We start from the raw sequence: 20,678 nt of genomic DNA, 5'->3' as shown, positions 1-20,678 counted from the left end.
CCAAAATGAATTAGAAGTTGCCAAGTGTGTGCTTGATTTTTTGGGCAAAAATCTGAAAGGAAATGGAATGAGATCAGACATGTTTCTCTCGCTGACTGATCAGATTTGAACCTGAGATTCCACCAGACCGAGGTCAGTACATTTTCACGGAGAAAGGCCATACTAAACTATAATAGCTGAGTTTTTAAAAAACAAGAATTAGGAAATGCTAACATAAGTGCTGTACTGTGAGAAGTTCAAATTAACCTATCGTCCTATCATTCCTATATCCACATCCTTGGCTAGTGGTGCCATTTTAACTCTAGAATATAGTCATAGCCCTGAGGGCACTAAAAGACCTCAGTTGCACTGAGTGGCCTCACCAGGGACTTCCCCCTCTTGCCTATGGGCTCCAGGGCTCTGGTTAAGCTCGGGACTGAGGTTATTTGTTCAGCTCCTGCAGGAGCTGTGTGGCAGGTGTGCCTGTCTGCAGCCCTGCCTCTGGCACGGACTGTGGACCTCCGCTGGATATAGTTTTCCTCCTGGATGGGTCCCTCGGGGGTATGTTGCAGCTTGTCTCTGGTCCTGACGCTGTCTACTTTTGTTCCTACGAGGAGTCTGGACCTGGCTCATTGCTTGCTGTGCCTGGGGCTGTTGATGGACCCTTTGCCCAGCATCTGTCTGTCCCTGCTTGCTGTGTTTAGGTCTTGTGGAACTGTGCACCATCACTGAGGGCACTGCCTGTGCTGGGACTGCCTTTGGCTGCTGGCTTGCCTGCCCTTTGAGAACAGCAGGACATTGCTGTGCCCTGACAGATGTTCTGAAGACTGTTTTTCACAACGTGGCTTTCAAGGGTTAAGATGTAACATTGGATTGGTCACTTAGTTCAGTCTAACGAGTCTTTTCAAATTGGTCTAGATTTTAGCAGGGCACCTGTGAAAGTACATTTGTTTTTTGCTGGTTAGAGATTCACAAAGGGATGATCACTTCATCCAACCTCCCACATTCCATGCTGAGACTGGACTATGAGCTAAGTCCCTATTGCCTAACTGTCTCTGAAATGAATGGGAGTGAGGCACCTACACAATGATTGTAGAAATCTGTCTAAACAGGGTAATAATAATAAATAGCTGTCATACTAGTGGATGTCTAGAAGCTTGACTAATAATTATGCAACAACAGTAATGATGGAATACTCATTCAAACTGGGATTTGTTGGCAAGTTACTAGTTTTGTTTGCTTTGTTCCTTCTTTGTGCCCCCTTAAAACACACGGAGTGTCCAACTCTTCCCTTAAAGCCTTCCTTTTCCAGGACCTAGCCTGCTGGGCCTTTCACCCTGTGCTCTGATGGGAGTACAGGTCCCATATCAAGTGGTCATTGCTGCAGCTCAGCTCCCTGCAGAGGTACTGTTGATGGTCTGTTGCCTGCCAGTGTTACACCTGTTGATACATAATCATCTGTGAAGGCCAATATCCCCCTCTTGTAATGTCCTGCAAATCTAGGAAGCTTGCTCACCTCTGTGAGCAATCTGCATTTGTAGTTCCAGTGAAATAAGAAAACTGAATCAGGCGTATTGTGGCTTTCTTACATGCATGCTGTGAGCACCTCTGAGCCCATCTGGGTTTTGTAAGCCCATCTGAGTTTAAACCTCTAGTAATTCTTACTCTCCTTGTTCTCACCTATTTCACTGCCTTATGAGTGACTCAGGCTGCCTTTACTAGCAGTCCCTTGCTAGTGTATCTCAGAGCCTGCCCTGTGTGAGACCAGTCACGCATGCTGAATATTACATTACTTGCCATATAAGCAACTGACCACATCAAAACCCTTAAGCATCCTTCCTTTGGGCTCTCATCCAAAATGGGGCCTGGAAAGCAAACAAATGGAAAACTCTTTGCCTTCTGCTCCTGGCCTAACCCTGCCATTCCCCTTCTGGCAGGAAAAGGGGCTTTGGATCATTTGCTTTGCCTCTCTTGTATTCCTAATTTTTATCTCTGGAGCAAGAATTGCATTGCTTACTCAGCTTAGTAAAGTACTTGAAAATCTTTTGTGTGCATGATATCATGTGTTCAGATGTAAGACCTGCAGATAGCTTCCACCTTCTTGTTACTATTGTACCTGGGAAGGAAAGAAATCTTTTCTCGCTTCTGTGGTGGTCTCAGTAATGCCCTGGAATAAACCATGCATCATCTCTCCTGGGCTGTGCCAGAGGCAAGCACATTACTGTTTACTCAGCTGTGCAGCTGGTCTCTGAGTTGACAGCCCCCTCACAGACCTTTGAAGCACTCACAGAAGGGGAGCTGGGTGTTTTCTGTTTCATCAGATGTGGGCTTCTCTCACAGGCTTTGCTTGTTGGAACACACTGTGCGTGATGGGATGTGGTGCCACCCACGTGTCATGGCTGTTGGACAGAAACCAGATTTGAAGTCTGCCTTCTCAAGGTGTCTCCATCCTGGAGACTGGTGTTAAACATGGACACACATCTGCTGAGCTCTCCTCTCGGTCTTACGGGCACTCTACCGTCACTGTTTTGGTTATAAACAAGGATTATGTAGGTGTCAAAAGGATCACAAAACAAGTTTCTGCCCCATCTTTTCAGTGGTATGGATGAAGCTATTTATCAGGTAGACTTCCATGTCATGCCTCCCATTTTTATGTGGGCCACCTGTTTCTTCCCCCAGGCTCTGCTTGCCTTTTGCTCTCTGCTCCCTCTGAATTTAGCATCTTTGATAAATGTCTTTGGGTAGATATCCGTGAACAAAAGAGAGTCTAGAGTGGGGCTGGCTGTTTTCCCTCAAACAGGATCACCTTTGACACCAACAATGTGCCTCCTGGGCAGGGGGTGGTACTGTTAAAAGACTGAAAGCAATATTGAATCAGCTTCAAGACCTTCGAGGAAAGGCTATGTTGACTATTGCTGGGAAACTCCACCCAGATCTCTTAGGAACAGCAAATGGAAAAGACTGACAGTGCTACAAATGCTACAAAGATTTTTCCTCGCTCTCCTGTCTGTGAAGTGACAATTGTAATGGACCAGTTCCTTAAGTGCAACCAAAAAGAAACAGTTATGGGAATTCATCTGGGCCTCGACTGTGTATACATTTGCATATATTCCCAGGTTAGTAGATTCCTCTGATTATATCAAAAAACGGTGATCCAGTGTAGCCATTAAAGTGTGCTGTTCTGTATGGGCTCTGAATGTCTCTGCGTGGGGCCCTTTCTAGCCCAATCTGTCTTTGTTCGCATCCAGCGCTCACAAACAATAGCAACAGCCCGGACTGTTTGATGAAGTCCACGTGTGTTGAAGTAGCTGCTCTCCCTTGAAATGTTTATCTCGTCTCCTGGTAGACAGCTGTTGTGATGTTTTTCTATGCAAGGGAATGGTTCCAGCTTTTATCCTCCTCAGCTGGGGATAAAAGCTCACTTGAAATCACCTCCTGTAAAATACAGGGGAGTTGGCAGCTGGCTCACCGCATCACTGGGTCAATGGAGCACCACCCCGTGGCATCTTTCTCCACTCACATATGTGTGCATCAGACCAAGCCTTTGTGTGGAGGAAGCAGCATAATCAGATGGCTGTCATCCATGAGTTGGACACCTGGCAAAATCTCCCCCAAATGAAAGAGTGGTAACACATGTGATCTTGAAGAGCATTGCCACTGGACAGGATTTGTGAGACAGGATTTGTAGTCTACAACCTGAAAGTTCTCTTTATTTCAGTAACTGTTCTCCACCATGGAAGACCAAGTAAAGAAGGCTTAGCAATGCAAAAACCCTGCAAAATTACCGCCCCACCATTGATATGTTTGTATCACCGTCCATCCTACTTAGCAACCTTGCTTTCCTTGCTAGGGAATGGCAGTGAGCCCCGCCATGCAATAGTGACTGGCTTCAGGGCGATCCGTATCCGTCTGCCAGCCTCCCTGAACTGCTGTGTGCACAACGATGACTCCTCGTTTCTGCAGGAGAGCGTTATGCATTCCCTGGCATCAGGCCTGCTTATTGGCTCCATTCCTGATGTCTTAATAATGGCACATAAATTCTAAGTCCCTCTTTGGACATTAAGTACTTTCTCTGATATGGCTCCTGAGTGCTTTGGGGTTTTACACTTAAACACCTTTTAAAATCTGACCAACAGCTGCTAGGTATTGTGACAGGGTAATGAGACCAGCTCTGCCCAGTATGGAGAGTGTGTGGAGGGACTGCTTTGTCGCTGATCTTCATTTTTTGATATTGAGATTACCTGTACAAATAGTTTCCCCTGACAAAAATGCAGCCATCTGACAAAGTATCTGTAAATGGCACTTGTGCCCATGTCGGCTTTCAGGTGAGGCAAAAGCAATAGGTGTCAGCTTGTGATGGCAAATGAAAGGTAATTACATTTTGTGTTTGTGTCAGTAGGCTTACTGTATGAGAATGATGCTGCAGGCTGTACCATCTCCTCTGCAAAACACAGGCTATCAGTAGCTACTGCCAGAAAACAAGAGCAACTCATGGGATGAACCCAGCCTTTGATGCAAGGCAAAGCTGAGAAGGCATAGAGGGTGCAGCTAGGAGTCACACTGTCTCTCAGAGAGATCACAGCCTGTAAGTCTGGCTCTGTGTTTCAGCTGTCTCCTCTCTGCTGCCAGAAATCTTGTGCAAGGGCGAAAGAGCAATGGAAAATCCCGCTACATCACTGTCCCACCTCAGGCATGCCTGGTTTGGTAGGCTCGACTTCACCACACGGGAATCTGCAAGTGTTCTGAAAAATTATTACTGGTTCTGGAGATGAAGCACTAAGCTGTAACATTTTCTTTTTAAAGACAGAAAAGGTGCACAAGCAGCCCCCAAGCCCTGACACTAATTTAATGGGATGTACTCCTTTCCCTCTGAATTCCACTAAGTTTTGTCACAGGTTTTAATTAGATCAAAATGTTGATGCTTGAGTTTCACTGCACAGTTCTGTCTGAGATTGTGATTAATTCCTCAGTCACACCATTTTCTCTGAAATGCGTGCTATAGTGTTGCTCACAGCAGTTACAAATGGATTTAGACGGGACAAATATTAAAGGTGGGTCTTACTAAGGCCGTTGGGCATGGCCCCTTTCTCTGATTCATTAAGTTCCAGATCTAACACAGCCTTTTCTGCTCAATAGTGCTGCACAGAGGACTGGCTCCTCCAGAGTAATCTGAGCAATTGTGATATGAATCAGCTGTGGAAAAGGCCCAAGGTCTTCCCAAAACCTGGCACGAGAAGTAAAGGAACAAACTGCTGACTGCACTGCATTTCCCAATGTCAGAGGAGGATTAATTAATGTTTTCAGGCTGCTTTGAAAATTAAAAGTGCCATGTGGTACAATATTGCTGTTCCTGTTTTTCACCCTGTAGCTGATATGTAGCATGCCCCGTACAAGCTAATTGGAAATTGCTTTTGGTATTTTTGGTGTTTCTCAGCAGAGCTGCTACAGCCTGATGCTTTGTTCTATTAAACATACTCTACCTCACCCTTCCCTGCCTCCCTTCCTCTAAGCTCCTCTGTGAGGGAGATAAAAACATCAGTCCCTGGCACCATCTGTCAAGCACAGGCTAATCCATTCTCTGCTTGTCTCATGGTCAATTTGGTTTCTTTCTGACTGGTACAGCTACCCTTCTTATTGCTGAGAATTTAATTCTATTCATAGGTTTGGGCTTTGCTTTATTTTCATGGTAATATTATTATGACGATTGCAATGTTCAGGCATACATGCCCTCCATATGCCCAGACTGGAGAACAGTACTTAAGCATACACACAACCTCCCAGTAAGGTGGGGAGCATCGCTCTTCCCATTTTACAGAGGGAAAATGAGGCAGAAAGAACTGTCTTGCCCTGGGATGTACGGATGCCTCAGCAGCAGAGCTGAGCAGTGAACATGAAACCCAGTCACCAGCACTGACCAAAGAACCACTGCTTTGACTCTCTTTTTGCTCTATTTTGGCTTTGTTTACGGTGATCTCTAGAGGAGCTTTGCAGAGATGAATAAGACGTGAACCTTCATATAGGTCCTGTGATGAGACGGAGCAGATCCACAGTGGGAACACAGCTCATAGTTACTCATTGAGGCACAGCAGCAGATGAGGTCAATCTATTAACAAACAGGGCACCTCAGACCAGTTATTTCCTCCATTTGCTGGTGGTAAATGGGACCCCAGGCATGGTCTTTATGGCTTTCTTCTAATATCCTTAGTACATCTGTTGTCCCCATGCCATTACCTAAGTGGTGATTGCTGTCTGAGGGTGCTCCAACGCCTTTCACTCCCCTTGCATGATCTAAAGAGAGGTTGACGACAGGTCAGAGAGCAATGTCAGTGCTCAGCTCTATGCAGGATCAGGCCACAGCTGACCATACTGAAGGGTTCTGATTTTCTGGAGATCTACTCAAAGCAAACAGCAGTTGTTAACATGTCGATGTTGACCCATCACTGACTGCCTACTGTCATGCAGGCAGTTGTGTACCCCTCTGCCTGGCTATTTCTAACAGTAAAAGAATCCATGCAAGAAGACACCAGCTGAAGAACAGCAACTGGGCATAGAAGCATGTCCTGCGTGCTATACATACACAGAAATGCCCCTTTGCCTCTGTGTGAAATGACAGAAGAGTCCTGCCAGCTTGTTCTTTCCTGCCATTACTGCAGCTCCTCTGGTGATACCACATGGATAGACCCAGGAATCGCCCTACATGAAAAATACTTTAACATGGTATTAGAACAGAAATCCTTAAAACAGCACGGCTTGCCTCATAGAAGGAAAACGACAGCTTTTCCCACCTCTTTTTCATAACTAACAACTGAAAAGGACTTTTTGTTTTGGCCAAGACCACTTTGTTTGTCAAGAAGGCAATCTGTGTGTAAGCACTGAACCATTAAAACTGGCAGGGAACTGATAGCTCTAGCAATCAATGACCAAAAAGGGCCACAAACCCTTTCCCTCATTCTTCTCTGATCTTTCATTCTCCACCGTGGGCAGTGTTTGAGGCATCCAGCAAAGACTTCAACTTGAATATCCTGAAACTCTGCAATCAGCATGAGTCACACCTTCACTGAGGTGGGGATGTGGCTGACATCCCCACCTCAAACTCCTCCTGGGCCCCATAGCGTGGGGAAGCTCATTGCCAGGGCAGGCCAAATCCCTGGGCAACAAGGCTTGTGAAGGGTGTAGAAAACATGGCTTATGAGGAATGGCTGAGGGAGCTGGGTTTGTTTAGTCTGGAGAAGAGGAGGCTGAAGGGGGACCTCATCGCTCTCTACAACCACGTGAATGGAGGGTGTGGTGAGGTGGGGGCCGGTCTCTTCTGCCGTGCCTGCAGTGAGAGGACCAGAGGAAATGGCTTTAAGCTGAGGCAGGGGAGATTCAGATTAGTTATTAGAAAAAAAAAAACACTGTCAGGGTGGTCAGGCACTGGAATAGGTTGCCCAGGGTGGTTGGAGTCACCATCCCTGGAGGTGCTTAAGCGGTGTCTGGATCTGGCTCTGTGTGATGTGGTTTAGTGATTCAGGGGTTTACAGTGGCGGCGCTGGGTGGACGGTTGGACTGGATGATCTTAAAAGCTCTCTTCCAACCTTGGTGATTCTATGATTCTGTGATTCCACGATTCCCTGACCCGCCGCGTCCCGCCGGTCGCAGCCCTGAGGCGAACCCGGGGCGGGGCGCGAGGCGGGGGGGCGGAGCCTCCGCCGCGCTGATTGACGGGTGCGGGGGCGTGGCAACGGCGGGGGCGGGGCCTCGGCGGTGCTGATTGACAGGCGGCGGGGCGGGGCCACGGCGGGGCGGAGCCGCGCGGCCGATCCGGAGCGGCGGGGCCGTGGAGGGCGGGGGAGACACCGGGCACGGAGCTGCTGCCGCCGCCGCCGCCGCTCTCCGGCGCCAGGTAACCCGGCGGAGGCCGCTCCCGCCCCGCGCCGCCCGGGGAGGCCGGGGCGGCTGGGGAGGGAGGTGGCGGTCGCCGCTGTGCACCGCGGCGCTGTGTCTGTCGGGCCGCGGCGGAGCCCCCGGGCGAGCCGCTCTGGTCCAGTTCGGCGGCGCGGAGAGGGGCAGCGGCCGGCCCTGCCGGCCCCGCTGCGCGCCGGCGCCGCCACAAAGCACCGGCCTTCCCCCACCGCGTCCCCTCCTCCGTCAGTGCTTCCCAGCGCCGCCCAGCCTTCCCGGCGGCGGCCGGCACCGAACACCCCCTCCCCGCCGCCGCCGACACAACTTCCTCCCCCGGCCCCGCGCCGGGCAACTTTTCGGGCCGGTTCTTGCGCGGAGCCCCCAGCGGGTGGGCGAGGGACCGTGCCCGGGCCCGGTGCGGGAAGAGGGGGCGGTGGGGCGGCTCGGTGCGGGGGGGGGGAGGGCGGCTGCGGGCCCGGGCACGGCCCCTCGGCGCGGCGGAGGCGGCGGCGGTGCCTCCCCGTCAGCTGTTTCCTGCTGTTTGTTGTCAGGGCTCCTGCGCTGCCGGGGGGGGACGGGCCGGGACGGCCCCGGTTGGCTGCGCGCGCCCCCGTGACGGCCGGGCCCGGGACCGCCCCCGCGCGGCTTTGTGTGTGCGCGGCACCGGCACCGGGATCGAGACCCGGACCGGGTTCGGGATCCGCACCGACACCCCCCCGCAAAGCGCCGCACCGGGCCCCGGCCGGGGGTAGGGGAGGGTTACGCGGGGGTTGAACCGCCCTGCTCGGCCGCACGGGGGGTGGCGGCGCCGCCTCACGCGTCGCTCCCCTCCCCGTGAGAAGCTGCTGCCGGCTCGGCCGCTCCCCGTGTCCCCGCTGGACAGGGGATTCCCGCGGGAAGCTGTCAGGAATCCAGCGGTGGTGGTGATGGTTTGCTTTATGGAGGTGCTCGCGACTCGCCTAGCAGTGAGGCGGCTTCGCCTGTCAGCGCTGGGTTGTTTTTTTTCCCCGTGGAAGTATGGATTCCCAGGGAGCTGAAATATTTTGCAAGGGCTTTTCCGCCCTGGAAAACCTCTCAGAAAGGTTCTAAGTCCAAGCAAAAACGAAGGCGAAGACTGTTGTCTGTCTAGTTCATTTGTTACTCTGTGCACAGCCCTTAGCTCTACTGTGCAAGCAGATACAGATTAGATTAATCCAGCGTGTTTATTTAAGAATAAAGGCCGTCCTTTGGACTGATACAGTCGTAGAATTTAATAAACTATTTGCTTTTAGTTTCTTTAAACAATAAACTTGGTGTCAGGGTTAGGTTGAGGGAACAACGAAGCAAGTACACACGTCTTCTGAGAGAGAAACACAGGGCAGGGCTCTTCCGAAAGTGGTAGGTGTCGCAGAGCAGCTGTTGATGTTAGCAAATAATGGCAGTAGATTAACCATTAACATAACTGATGTTTGTGACTAATGGCAGAAAAGAAGGGAACTTGCTCTGTAGTTGTAAACATTCCCTCACGTGACTAAATATAGCTGCTATATATATAATGCTTTTATGTATAGAGTCATTCTGGATGGCTTAGTTCAAGTCATGTTTGTGACAAACAAAACTGTCTATTTTTAAGTGCTGCTCTCTTTTTCTAATGTTAGTCTGTAAAAATACTATTCGGGGGCTTCTGTCATCTGTTACTTTCACTTCCGTAGTTGTGGAAGCGTTTGACTTAGAGGTGCAGACCTTGTTGTTTATATATAGATTTTAATAATGATGATGAGTGAGTTTCAGGTGGGGCTGGGAAGTGTGTGAGGACTAGAGAATCTGTACCTCGAAGCCCAGTAGAGAACATGACAAGAACAGGCCTGATTTGTTACTTGTCTCAGACTGAGAATTGTACACGTGTACACGTATTTATGTATGTGTATTTAACATTCTCTCTGCTGGTAATCATCACGAGCTTGAAGTGGTGTTGTCAAACTTAAGTCATTGGTTCGTGTTTGTCATTTGACCTGTGTTGAAATCTTGAGTTGCCCAGCTCTTGCTGAAATACTAATTCCCTAAGCAAGATTTAACTTAAAAATGCCTTGTTAAATGGGTAGGTGAAATGCCTGTGCATTGTCGATGTTTGTTTGTTAGCAAGGCTCTTTCTAGTTTTGGAGGCTTTACCTATGTTTAGGAGTTTTTTCTGTTAATATAAAAATTTCTTATTGAGGTGCACTTAGCATACTAGCACCTTTTCTGCCACTTGTACATAGTTTGTTTGAAAGTCTGGATGATAGTTGACTTTACACTATTTCTTTAAAGGTTGTTTATTGGATTTTTTTTTTTAATGACTCGTGAAACCAGTAATATCTTTGGGTGAAATTTTGTATCATTCCAGTGCTAAGACCAGTGAAAACAGGAAATTGAAATTAGTTTAGCTTTCTGAAAGTTGCAGAATGGATTAGGAAGTTGTCTCAGCTGCCTAATTAGTATAACAATAAATTTATTACAAAACAAAGAAATACAGCTTTCTTAAAAGCTGTGGAAGAATTGGAAGGGGAAAAGGGAGACAGGAAGGGAAGGGGAAGAAGAAAGGGGAAAAGAAACATGGAAACAGGAATAGTTGCTGCATTTGGACTCGGTGTAGTGGAAAGAAAATTAATCTGAGTCTGATGCCATTTGTCAACTAATACTTTATTATGTTATCTAGCAAGAGTTTTGTGAGGGTGTAAGTTACTCTGTGGGAGATGCTGAGATATAGGGTCTGTATGAGAAACAAGCACCCATCTGTGTCGCTCTGCTCTTTGTAAAATTGAAACAAACTGCCCTCTATTAATGTTTGTGTGCACCAATATAATGTTAATGTATTTAAATGCCAGTATCCCAACACAGCGTTCACCTTACCCAGAAAAAAAGCCACTTTGCAATAGAAAATTACACAACTGCAGCTTGCAATACAAAATGACACTACTGCAACTTGCACTTGCATCCTGCAAGGCACCTTGTTCATTGCTTTGCCAAAGCCTCTTCAGTCATTGGACTGTATTACATTCCTTTTACAGTTTGCTACAGTAGCTGGATGGTTCTAATGAGCACAGCATACTGTTCCAGCTCACTTTCTCTCTTCGAGTTTGGCTACATGTGGTGGTTTCAATTCTGCATGTAGGCAGAGGCCAGGCCCTGCTAACTTTGAGAACCTCAGAAGTTGGTGGCAGAGTTGAATCTCAGACCTCCTAAGAGACTGACCACGTGTGTGTTTTCAGATGCACCCCCACCTGTGAGCAGCGGAAACCTGGGAAGGTAGGGAGCAAGTTTTATTTTTTGCTTACCCAATGATACTTCAGTGTGTGGCCTTATGTAGCTCTGCTAAGAACTCTTTTTCCTCTTTTGTCCATCTCTGAGATGAGAAGAGGAAGCTTAAGCCCAGTTCCTGAGATGCGACGATGAAGTTTCAGCCTGATTCCAGAGTAAGTACACCTTGAGAATGTTTCACTGTGCCTAGGGAAATGCACGACCCTGTTTCATGGGGTAGAGAGTGCTTATTTGATCACAAAGGAAAAAGTTTTTAGTTGGTGAAATGGTGGAAGACAGGCTGTCATAGTTTTTTGTCCTTTAACTAGAAGCTGTTCTCTGTTGTAGATCTGAGACGCAGTAGATGGTGCTGAAGCAACACTGAGGCTCCTCCTGTGAAATATCCACATTCCAGTGTGTATATAGAAAGTGCCTGCTGGCTCTCCCAAGTGTTGATGGTCCTGTGGCAAGAGATGCATTCCGGGACGAGAAAACACTGACTGTTAGTTTTAAAAATGTTAATAAATAATTCTTCATGTTACTTTTTGGTTCATCATTGCTTATGAAGGTAGGTAGATTAGGTAGAACAAATACCAACCAAGTAGTGCTTCAGGTGGTTTCAGGTCTGTGTGCAGACAGCAGCCAAATTTAAGCTGTTGAATGTCAGCTCTTTGACAGCTGTTGCTCAGTGTTGCTGAAATCAACATTGAGAGGTGGAAGTTTGGGAGCTACTGCTCTAGGAATACATATTATAGCACTCAGCCACAGTGCCTGTGTTTCCTGTCTGTCCATGCACTCACTGGGAGAGGCATGCAGGGAGGAAGTGATTCACAGTATGATTAACAAGTAGTGTTAAGGTTTGTATTGTCAGAATAATGTACTGTCAAAATAATGCACTGTCAACAAACCTGACTAGATAGGTAATGTGAGCTATCATTGATTGTTCTCCTAAAGGTCCTCTCAAGAATGCAGGTTGATAGTGGTGGTCTGGGTGCTGAATATTGACACAGTGTCATCATCTCTCAGTTCACAAAAGTACACGTGTCTTGGAACTGTGGACATTTGAGAAGTGATAGATATATATCCCATTAGTGAAAGTAAGTCTTCCTTTTTTACATTGCAGCCATTAATTTACTATTACAATTTGTGTTTAATATTATGACTTGTGTTTGGTAATTTGCATGAAGGCAGAATCATTAGAACTTCATCACTGATACACACCCTATGAAGAATGCTTAGCTGATTTTAAAAATGAAATCATAGGCCAAAAAAATCTGTTCTTTCTTCCACATTTGGTTTTGTGAATAACCAAGATTCCTGTCCACTGCTTCGGAAAATTCTGCTAGTAGCATGATGGAATTGGCATGATACAGTAGGGTCACTTTCTGGGGCTGTAAACAGCAATAAAGGACTTGACTTAGCTCTCTGATTCAATGGAAGTTATTTTCCCCGTTTTTAAGTGTAGAGAGTGGATGAATGTGTAAATGCACTTAATGCATTTTCCTCCCCGTATTTGGAGGATGTTAAGCTTTAGAAATGCTTTAATGTTTCACAATTCTTTGGCTTCTCTTTATTTAAGAGAGCCCTCCCACTGCCTATAGAAGTTGCCTATAAGTGGCTTTTTCAGATCATTTCTGTATGTGTGAACATAAATAGACGCCTGTACCTTTTACATGGGTAGTGAAACTATAGGAAAAAAAATTACAGTTATCTTGGGTGACTTCATACACACCACTTCTGTATGTAAGGGACAGGAGCCTGAGAGCAATGGAAAATTGCTTTCCCTTGTTCTGTTGTGCTGTTATGTTTTTTTCCTGTGCACAGTGAGTATACCCTACAGGATTCAGGATCCTTACATAAGGAGGGAAGAGTCTTTATCCACAGCAAGTATCTTCCGATTTCATCGGATAAGTGAACGTTATGTTTTTAGCTGGGGGCGGGGGGTGGAAACGGGAGGGGAGAGCATGAAATGATTCCAAGTTGAAATTAACTTTTTGATATTGTAGGAGAGGAAAAGGCAAAATTTCCATGCTAGCTTATTTAGAAAGTTCGTGATCAAGTGTGGCATTCGAAGGCTGCAAATGACTAGCAGTCATCTTGTAATTTTTCCTCCTTTTTACTACTGTGAGCAGTACCATAAAGACTTAAGGTGACTAGTTTTACAGCACTCCAACTGGACCCTTATGGATTCATTGAAATCCTGTAGCAATCAAAACTAAGGACTGAGGTAGTTGTAGAGTGCTATATATGTTGACTGAAGTCTACCAGGTGGTAGTTAAGTGCAGAGGTTATTTTTTAAAAGTTAGACATTCTAGTAAGATTACAGTATTTTAACAGTTTCTTAAGAAAAATATGCAAAATCTACATTGTTTTGACTGTAATAATGCTGATGGTAGAATGCAATTTTCTAAATTTTAAAATGTATATTGTTTTCAAGAATACACATTTTCTTATGCACTGTATTCTGAAGAAATGTTGGTACCAGTTGGTTTGTTAGGTTCTGCTGTGACTTCAGTCTGAATTCTCACAGCCTTGTGCTACCATCAAATGCATCTAACTTTTTCTTTCTGTTGGGATCCATGTGTTATTGCAAGTTTATTTCTCATTTATATACTTGATGAGGTAACTTTTAGCTCTTTGGGGTAACATAAATAATTGAAGATTTTAGGCCTTGTGTTACTAGGCAGGTTTTTCAGCCTTAAATCTTCGATTATATTTTTGCTTTTATTTAAATGTTCAGTATCTTCAGGGCTCAACACTTCAGTCCATGCATAGTGCCATATCCAGAGGTAATACATTTGTTTGTTGCTTTGACTCCTAACTTGCTTGCAAGAATTACGCTCGTGCTCCCTTCTGAAGTATTTAATTTTTAGTGTCTCTGGGTTACTGCTTTTCTAAGTGCAGTAACATGAGGTATGATTTTAGGTAGGTGATGTACTTGCATTTTAAGTGTTTAGATGCATTTTTCAAAATGGCATGCTGTGCAAGGGCAGTCTGTGTAATGGATCAGTTCTGGTCACCCAGCTTAGTGTTTGCGTTGCTCTTGGTACGAGAGGGGTGGGTTTGGAATTATTTTACATTAGCTTCTGAAAATACTGACAGGCTAAGCTTTGTGTTTACCCTGAAAGAAATATGCCTTTGGATGCTGATTCCACATTTACAGTAACTTATGATCAGTTAATTGTTTTTAATCCACAACACAATCAGCACAAATACGACATTATCCAAAATTAGTAAGGATGGCACATGGAGCTAGGCCAAGTGCCTTATGGGCATATCTGTTACAATTGCCTTTATTGCTTGTATTTGTGGTTTCTTCTGGCTGGAGACTTTGACTGATACTTGTTTATTCACACTTATTGTCTGTTGATTTTCCTTCATTCTGTCACCATTCACATTTTAATTTTTTCTTTTGCCTTTGCTTGCTAGGAAAGATAAAGGAGTATTGGAAAGGTACAATGCTTGGAGAAATCTAATGAAAATGCTTTCTGTATTTTGAGCCGAGTCACAGGGAGTCACACCTCTAACACTCAGCTGAGTCTATGAAATATTTTTGTCAGACTCAAGACCTGCTTTATTTATCTTTTGAAGAAGAGATATTGGTATTAAATCACCCTTAAAGGAAAGAATCATTCCATTGCTTTGAATTTTTATGTATCCTTCAGATGGGATACAGAAGATTAATAGTGACTTGAAAAATATGCTTGTAAGGAACCTGTGCTAAAATCACTCTGTTCAATTTAGGAACCCTTTTTGCTACTGCACATTGTACGAAAACAAAGTGGTGAAATAAAGCAATTGGAAAAAAATCATTATGTCAGTGACTTCTGATTTTTATGTGTAAAAACAGTGTGTTAAATTTTGTGTGTTTAAGTGCATATTTTAGTCCATTTGCTTTTTGCATGTCAGAGGAAACTTTAAGAAACTGATCCCTTAAGACCTGAAATGAGTTTAATTTAGGTATTTGCACTTCTTAAAGGCATTTGACTTAGAATATTCAACTTGATGAGTACAAAATTTGATTAATTTCTCTATGAACAGCACAGTATCTGCTGCTCCGAAAAGTAAAGCCCACACAACTTTAATAATGCAGTGTGTCAGATTTACTTTGCGTTTCTGTGTATGACAAAAGCAGAGACAATACACTTTTCTGATTCCACATCTGAAGCATAAATGGAGTTACATTTAACGTGTTTAACTATAGGTGTTTAGTCATAAAACTTCTGCAGTTGAAAGGGAAATAACATCATCATTTAATTCGTTTGTCATGTTACATCATCCTTCGTGATTTAAGTTTTCAGCTGATATGTGCTGTGCCTACTCACTAGTTAACTATGAGTAGTTTATGTTAGTTGGTATAAAGTTGGTGAGACACTTTAATTTTCCCGAGCAGTGAAGAGGCTGAATTGTCAAGTACCGCAGATGTGCTGCTCTAATGCTCTAAACTTCCTAAGCTCTTTTTTTTTTTCTTTTTGGCTCATTGGAGTTGCTTGGGTATTTTAATTATGAAGCTTTGAAAGTATCTTGGATGACACAGAATTTTGTATTTAGATTAGACAGTTTTAAATATTTGTATATGATACTGTCTGGTGTAAAGACTGGGTGGATTGTTTATTATGTGAAATAGCATCCAAACCTTTCCTATGTTGGTATGCGTATGAAACCAGTGTCAAGTCAAGTGCAGCAGACAGGCTGCTATACCAGCATTCTGGGTGGTGGTGTTGTGTGATTGTGTGTCATAAATTATGCAAAGCTTAGAGGAAGTGACAAAATAAATATATATTTTTAAAAGGGGGGGAGGGCGTGGGGGTGACATGGGAAAATTAAGCTATAATTGGTGACTCAATGTCCGTGCTTCTCAGTGCTACGTTTCCCAGTGCTCACTACGATGAGCAAGTTGTTGGGAATATAGTGGAATGGAATTTTAATACTAAAGGAAGTAGAAGGTTCTGAAGAACTGTAGGGTCGAGTAGAGGGTCTGTAAATGTCTGAACTATATTTTAAAGGTTTCCATTCATGGTTCATGTTTTTCTCCATTAATGTAATTAGTTTGTATGTAGGTCATCTTATTGTAAGATGGTCACTTTGGGAAAGAACTTGTCTTAATTGAGAGAGGGTGAAGGCCGACTGTGAGTTTAGTAACTCACCTGTGAAAGAAGAACCCCCTGCAATCGTTACCTGAATTGGTTTGCAGAATATTCTGCCATATGTAGGGTGTTGGGGGGGGGGGTATTTTTTTTTTTCCTGCTGTGCCTTTTTTTACATGTACGTGATCTTTCCTTTTGCTTTCAGGTCTTGAGTGTAAACTTACATCAGTTCTAAAAATGGGAAGAATTTTTCTGGATCATATCGGTGGCACTCGCCTGTTCTCCTGTGCAAACTGCGACACGATTCTGACCAACCGTTCCGAACTCATCTCCACTCGTTTCACCGGCGCCACAGGAAGAGCCTTTCTTTTTAACAAGGTTGGTAAGGAGCTGAGGGAGGAGCTGCTATTTACTTCTGAAAAATGAGTTTGTGGGATGTCAGTGTCATCAGAGAAGCCAAAAACTTCTTGGCTAAAGTGTTGTGTAATTACTATTTTAATTGTTTTAATTTTTATTTTGTTCTATTCAACTGTCTTTGAAGTCAAGGTAGACATTTACTATTGATGATAAACTATCTAAATTAGTTTATCTGCAATATTGAAAGACTGTAAAGAGGATTGTGTATGTGGAGGCATCATGCCAAAATGTATAGAGTTTTAACTTTGGAAACTTTTGTAATATGAACCTCAAATTCACTCTGAAAGTATCTTGTATCTATCAGAGAGTTTCAAAGGCATTTGTACTTTTACTTAGTTAAAAAAAAAAGAGTCTAAAAACTATTCTATTTAACTTCTAGAATGCATTTAAGCTAACAGTATTCTGACAACTAATGTGAACCACAGTCTCTTTTACAGGCAGTAATAGTGTGTTTTAGTTTAATACATTTTTAATTGATCAAATTCAACAGATTAAAATATGCAAGTTGTAACTTTTGAGTAAATTGTAATATTTATTTATTAGCCCTTCCATATAGACTTGTCCATCAGACTCACTGAAAAAACTGTGATTGTCCTTTGCTTTCTTGCAAAGTTCCTGGTCATATAATCATTGGTGTATTGTGGTTTTGTTTTTTTCTTGAAAGCCATTTAGCCATGGGCAGGGTTGAGAGAGGTGTCAGTAATGTCTTTGCTTAGCTGTGCTTGGCCCTGGGATTTCTGATATGCTGAATCCTGTCAGTAGCACTTACATGTAAGCATTAGGCTGCATAGAGAGAAAAGAGCTGTGGATCCAGTAAGCACTGCATCCAAGAGTTCAAATTTTTCTGGTGTTAGATATTGGGGTTTAATCACAGAAGTTTGACTTTTGCATTTCTGCAGTCAGAGCCTTACATCTGAAGCAGAGAGAACAAGCACAGGCAGGTGGAAAGCTGAGAAGGCAGTGCAGTCCCCTCTTTTAGAATCCTATCTCATATCAGCAGTTTGGATATAGTTCTGACATCAACTTTTCAAGAAATGCTGGGTTTGTGGTGTTGCTGCCTAATCTTTTAAACAGCCGATATATTCAAAAAAAGGTGCCCGTTTCATGCCTATGTTTTCAGCCATTGAGCCTTGCTTTTGCTTAGATAATTATTTCAAAAGCACCCCAAGATTTTTAAAGAAGTACCTCTTTTAATATTTGGTTCTGAGTTCTGGGAATAAGTGATCGCATCAGCTGCTAGAAATGGGTTATGTATGCTACAGCTGGATTAATATAAACTAGTTTACAAGCTATTCACTAGGAGTTTCTCACGCAAACTTGAACAGTCCTCTGCCCTTTTGTATGTCTTGTCGTAGCATTTCATGTCTCTCAGTTAAACAGTGAGGGTTATACATCCCTGTGAAGCATATCTTCACAGTGTTACTTTCTCAAGAAAGAGATTTTCAAGGGCTGTTGACTTACATCACTGCAGTTTTCAGTTCACATGCAGTGCCACAGGCTCTCTGCTTTTAAAATGTTGATTGTCATTTACGAAGCTTTGCCTTAGGCAGACTAATCCTTTCTGTTCCCTGTCCCCTGTGTGTTCGTATCAGGTGGTAAATCTGCAATACAGTGAAGTTCAGGATCGGGTCATGCTCACTGGCCGCCACATGGTTCGAGACGTGAGCTGCAAGAACTGCAACAGCAAACTGGGTTGGATCTATGAATTTGCCACTGAAGACAGCCAGCGCTACAAGGAGGGCCGTGTCATCCTGGAAAGAGCATTGGTCCGAGAGAGCGAAGGATTTGAGGAGCATGTTCCATCTGACAATTCCTGAAGAGACCTGAGTCTCTTCTCAGGTTCTCTTCAATTGAAACTCAAGTATAATAAAATCAACAAAAAAATCTGCTTACATACACTGTCACCTTAGCATCAGAGTCGGATTCATGGACTACAGAGTGGGAAAGATTGTGAGAGTATTTCAGATGGAACCTTCCTTTCTTTATTCCGTTTATATTTTACTTTCCCTCCAGCAGCTGTTTGTAAAAAGAATGTTGTGCAGATGCTGTAACTTTTTCTCTCTTTCATTTACATCTGTTAGATTTGAGATCGTATCTACAGATACAGTGGGCTAAAAGGAAAATATTTGGGGGATTTGTCTTTTGTTAGAGAGAAATTCAATGAGGTTTTTTTTTAGTTTGCACAAACTGATGTCAGCATCGAATTATTTTAAAACTTCAGATTTTTTTTAAAAAGTATATTCCAATTTTTGGCTTAAGTTTTTAGTTAGGTTTTTTTTGGGTTTTTTACCCAGTCTTTTCAACTGGTTTGCTAGCTAAAGTGAAGAGATCCGAATTTGTGCTGAGTGCTAAAGGTTCAGTGTTGGTACGGCTTGGGCTGGCCCGTGTGCCATATTCTTGTTGAGGTTGATTGGTAGCACAGAGCCCATTATTTCTTGTCATTCTTGACCCAAAGATGTCTCCATTCCTCGTTTATTTGTGAAGTCCCATTCACCATGTAAACTGGTGTTGATTGGAAACTATTCTTGAAATAGGGCAAAACTGCTTGGCTTTTTTTAACTTTAACTGATGTAACTTATGAGCATAGTAATAATATAAAATAATAGCTGTCTGTTTAGTCTTGCGTTGCTTACAAATCCAGCTGTGTTTGTAATGATAGGGATCCACTGAGAAACTACTGTTTCAGTAGTGATTTTTTTTTCGTTTTCTCTACTAATCTTATTAAGTAGACAGGGAATTGCAAATCTTAATTCTTCTTCAAGTAGCTTTCTTTAAACCCAGAACTTCCTATGTTAAACACAGCTGCTGTGTAAAAGGAGAAGATTGCCAGCACGTTTGTTCATGCCTAGAGTTATGCAATCCGCATCTCTTGAAAAGATTAACTTAAACAGCTTGTTTTCAAATGCTGCTTCTGGTGTTGAAACCTTTATCTTTCAACTTTGTTGAACCTTTTCGTTGTGTTGTTACATTTTTATCTTTCTGGGCAGCAGTACGTGTCAGCCTGGTAGTAACTAGTGACTTGGATTCCTGCTTTGTTCTTGTAGAGGTCAGCTCTGTTTAAAACAGTGATCTTGCTTGCCTTTTTAGCAAAAATGCTCTTCAGTAACTTAACTCAAGGGTGCCCAAACACTTTCTTTGTGTCTTAAGCCATAAGTTAAGATCTCAAGGGCTGAAATTTATTTGAATGTTAGATATGTATGATTTCTTATCCAAGATACAAGTTAGTTGTGTTTTTTTTCTTATTGGATAAGTTGTGGTCAACATGAAATAAGTTACCCACAGACGTAGAAAAAGGAGGGGGGCAAACCCCACCCAACCAAACAGGTCTGGGCTCTGACATTTCAGAATAACTTCCCTAGCCATTGCTCCATATCTGAAACTAAAATGGGGAGGGTGACTATGCAGAGTATTTTTCTTAATTTTTTAGTTGCCAAGTGGCAATTTGGACACCCCTGACTTGAATCTACTGCCTCTTTCATGTAAAAGTAGCTTTATTATAGAATTGTCACATAGAAAGAAAAGAGTAGATCATATACCAGAGCTGTGCTTGAATCAAGCTGCTTAAACAATAGTGTACTTGTGCCTCAAATGAATCAGTTTTTGCACTGAGTACAGTAGTACCCCATTATCTTGTACTCCTGTCCTTCACAGACCCTAAAAGCGCCATTAGCATGGTTCTCTGCAGTACTTTTCTTGTACTTCTGACATTACAGTACAATAAAGTATGTTTTGTCCTGAACTGATCTTTGCTGTTCTTTTAGAGTTATTTTCATAGAGTCTGTCTGCCGAATGACATAACCCATCTTTCATTCCCTGGGTTGAGTTTCCGCAGCACAGTGACAAGCTGTTGATGAGCATTTCTCTCTGTATAGGTGGCAAAAGAGTGTTCTGTTTATTTTGGAAGGTGCCAAGTAGAGCTTCGTGCCACTTGGACACTCGAAAGCATTTTACTGCTGTTAAAGAGAAAATTAAAACAGGAAATGTCTCATTTAATGGAGTTCTGGGTGCTAAATGTCTTTCCCTGTCTTTGAAAAGAAAACGAGCTAAGCGAAAATC

General features: G+C 43.6%; 1 protein-coding gene across 4 annotated transcripts; it reads left to right on the top strand.

Annotated features, from left to right (window-relative positions):
• Window positions 1–7,736: 7,736 nt before the first annotated feature.
• On the top strand, window positions 7,737–20,365 carry YPEL5 (yippee like 5). Of its 4 annotated transcripts, XM_039378683.1 has the most exons (7): window positions 7,778–7,864; window positions 10,890–11,127; window positions 11,230–11,294; window positions 11,467–11,686; window positions 12,073–12,215; window positions 16,411–16,583; window positions 18,215–20,365. In XM_039378683.1, exons 6-7 carry the CDS (start codon window positions 16,443–16,445, stop codon window positions 18,437–18,439), a joined length of 366 nt encoding a protein of 121 aa, XP_039234617.1. In that variant the 5' UTR covers window positions 7,778–7,864; window positions 10,890–11,127; window positions 11,230–11,294; window positions 11,467–11,686; window positions 12,073–12,215; window positions 16,411–16,442; the 3' UTR covers window positions 18,440–20,365. The 4 variants fall into 4 exon arrangements, with proteins under 4 accessions (XP_027568767.1, XP_039234617.1, XP_039234619.1 ...); XM_039378685.1 differs by lacking the exon at window positions 12,073–12,215 and having other exon boundaries at window positions 11,467–11,620; XM_039378684.1 differs by lacking the exon at window positions 12,073–12,215.
• The last annotated feature ends 313 nt before the right edge of the window (window positions 20,366–20,678 follow it).

Source organism: Pipra filicauda, unplaced genomic scaffold (assembly GCF_003945595.2).
Source record: "Pipra filicauda isolate LSUMZ 115617 unplaced genomic scaffold, ASM394559v2 scaffold143_size2779998_pilon, whole genome shotgun sequence".
NCBI classification, from domain to species: domain Eukaryota; kingdom Metazoa; phylum Chordata; class Aves; order Passeriformes; family Pipridae; genus Pipra; species Pipra filicauda.
Note: the sequence above shows the minus strand (reverse complement) of the source record. Positions and strands in the feature narration are given on the sequence as shown.

Coding starts and splice junctions, on each gene's coding strand:
- YPEL5 (XM_027712966.2), top strand. CDS start 16,443: ATGGGAAGAATTTTTCTGGATCATATCGGTGGCACTCGCCTGTTCTCC. Junction 16,584..18,214: donor GAGCCTTTCTTTTTAACAAG/GTTGGTAAGGAG, acceptor TGTTCGTATCAG/GTGGTAAATCTGCAATACAG.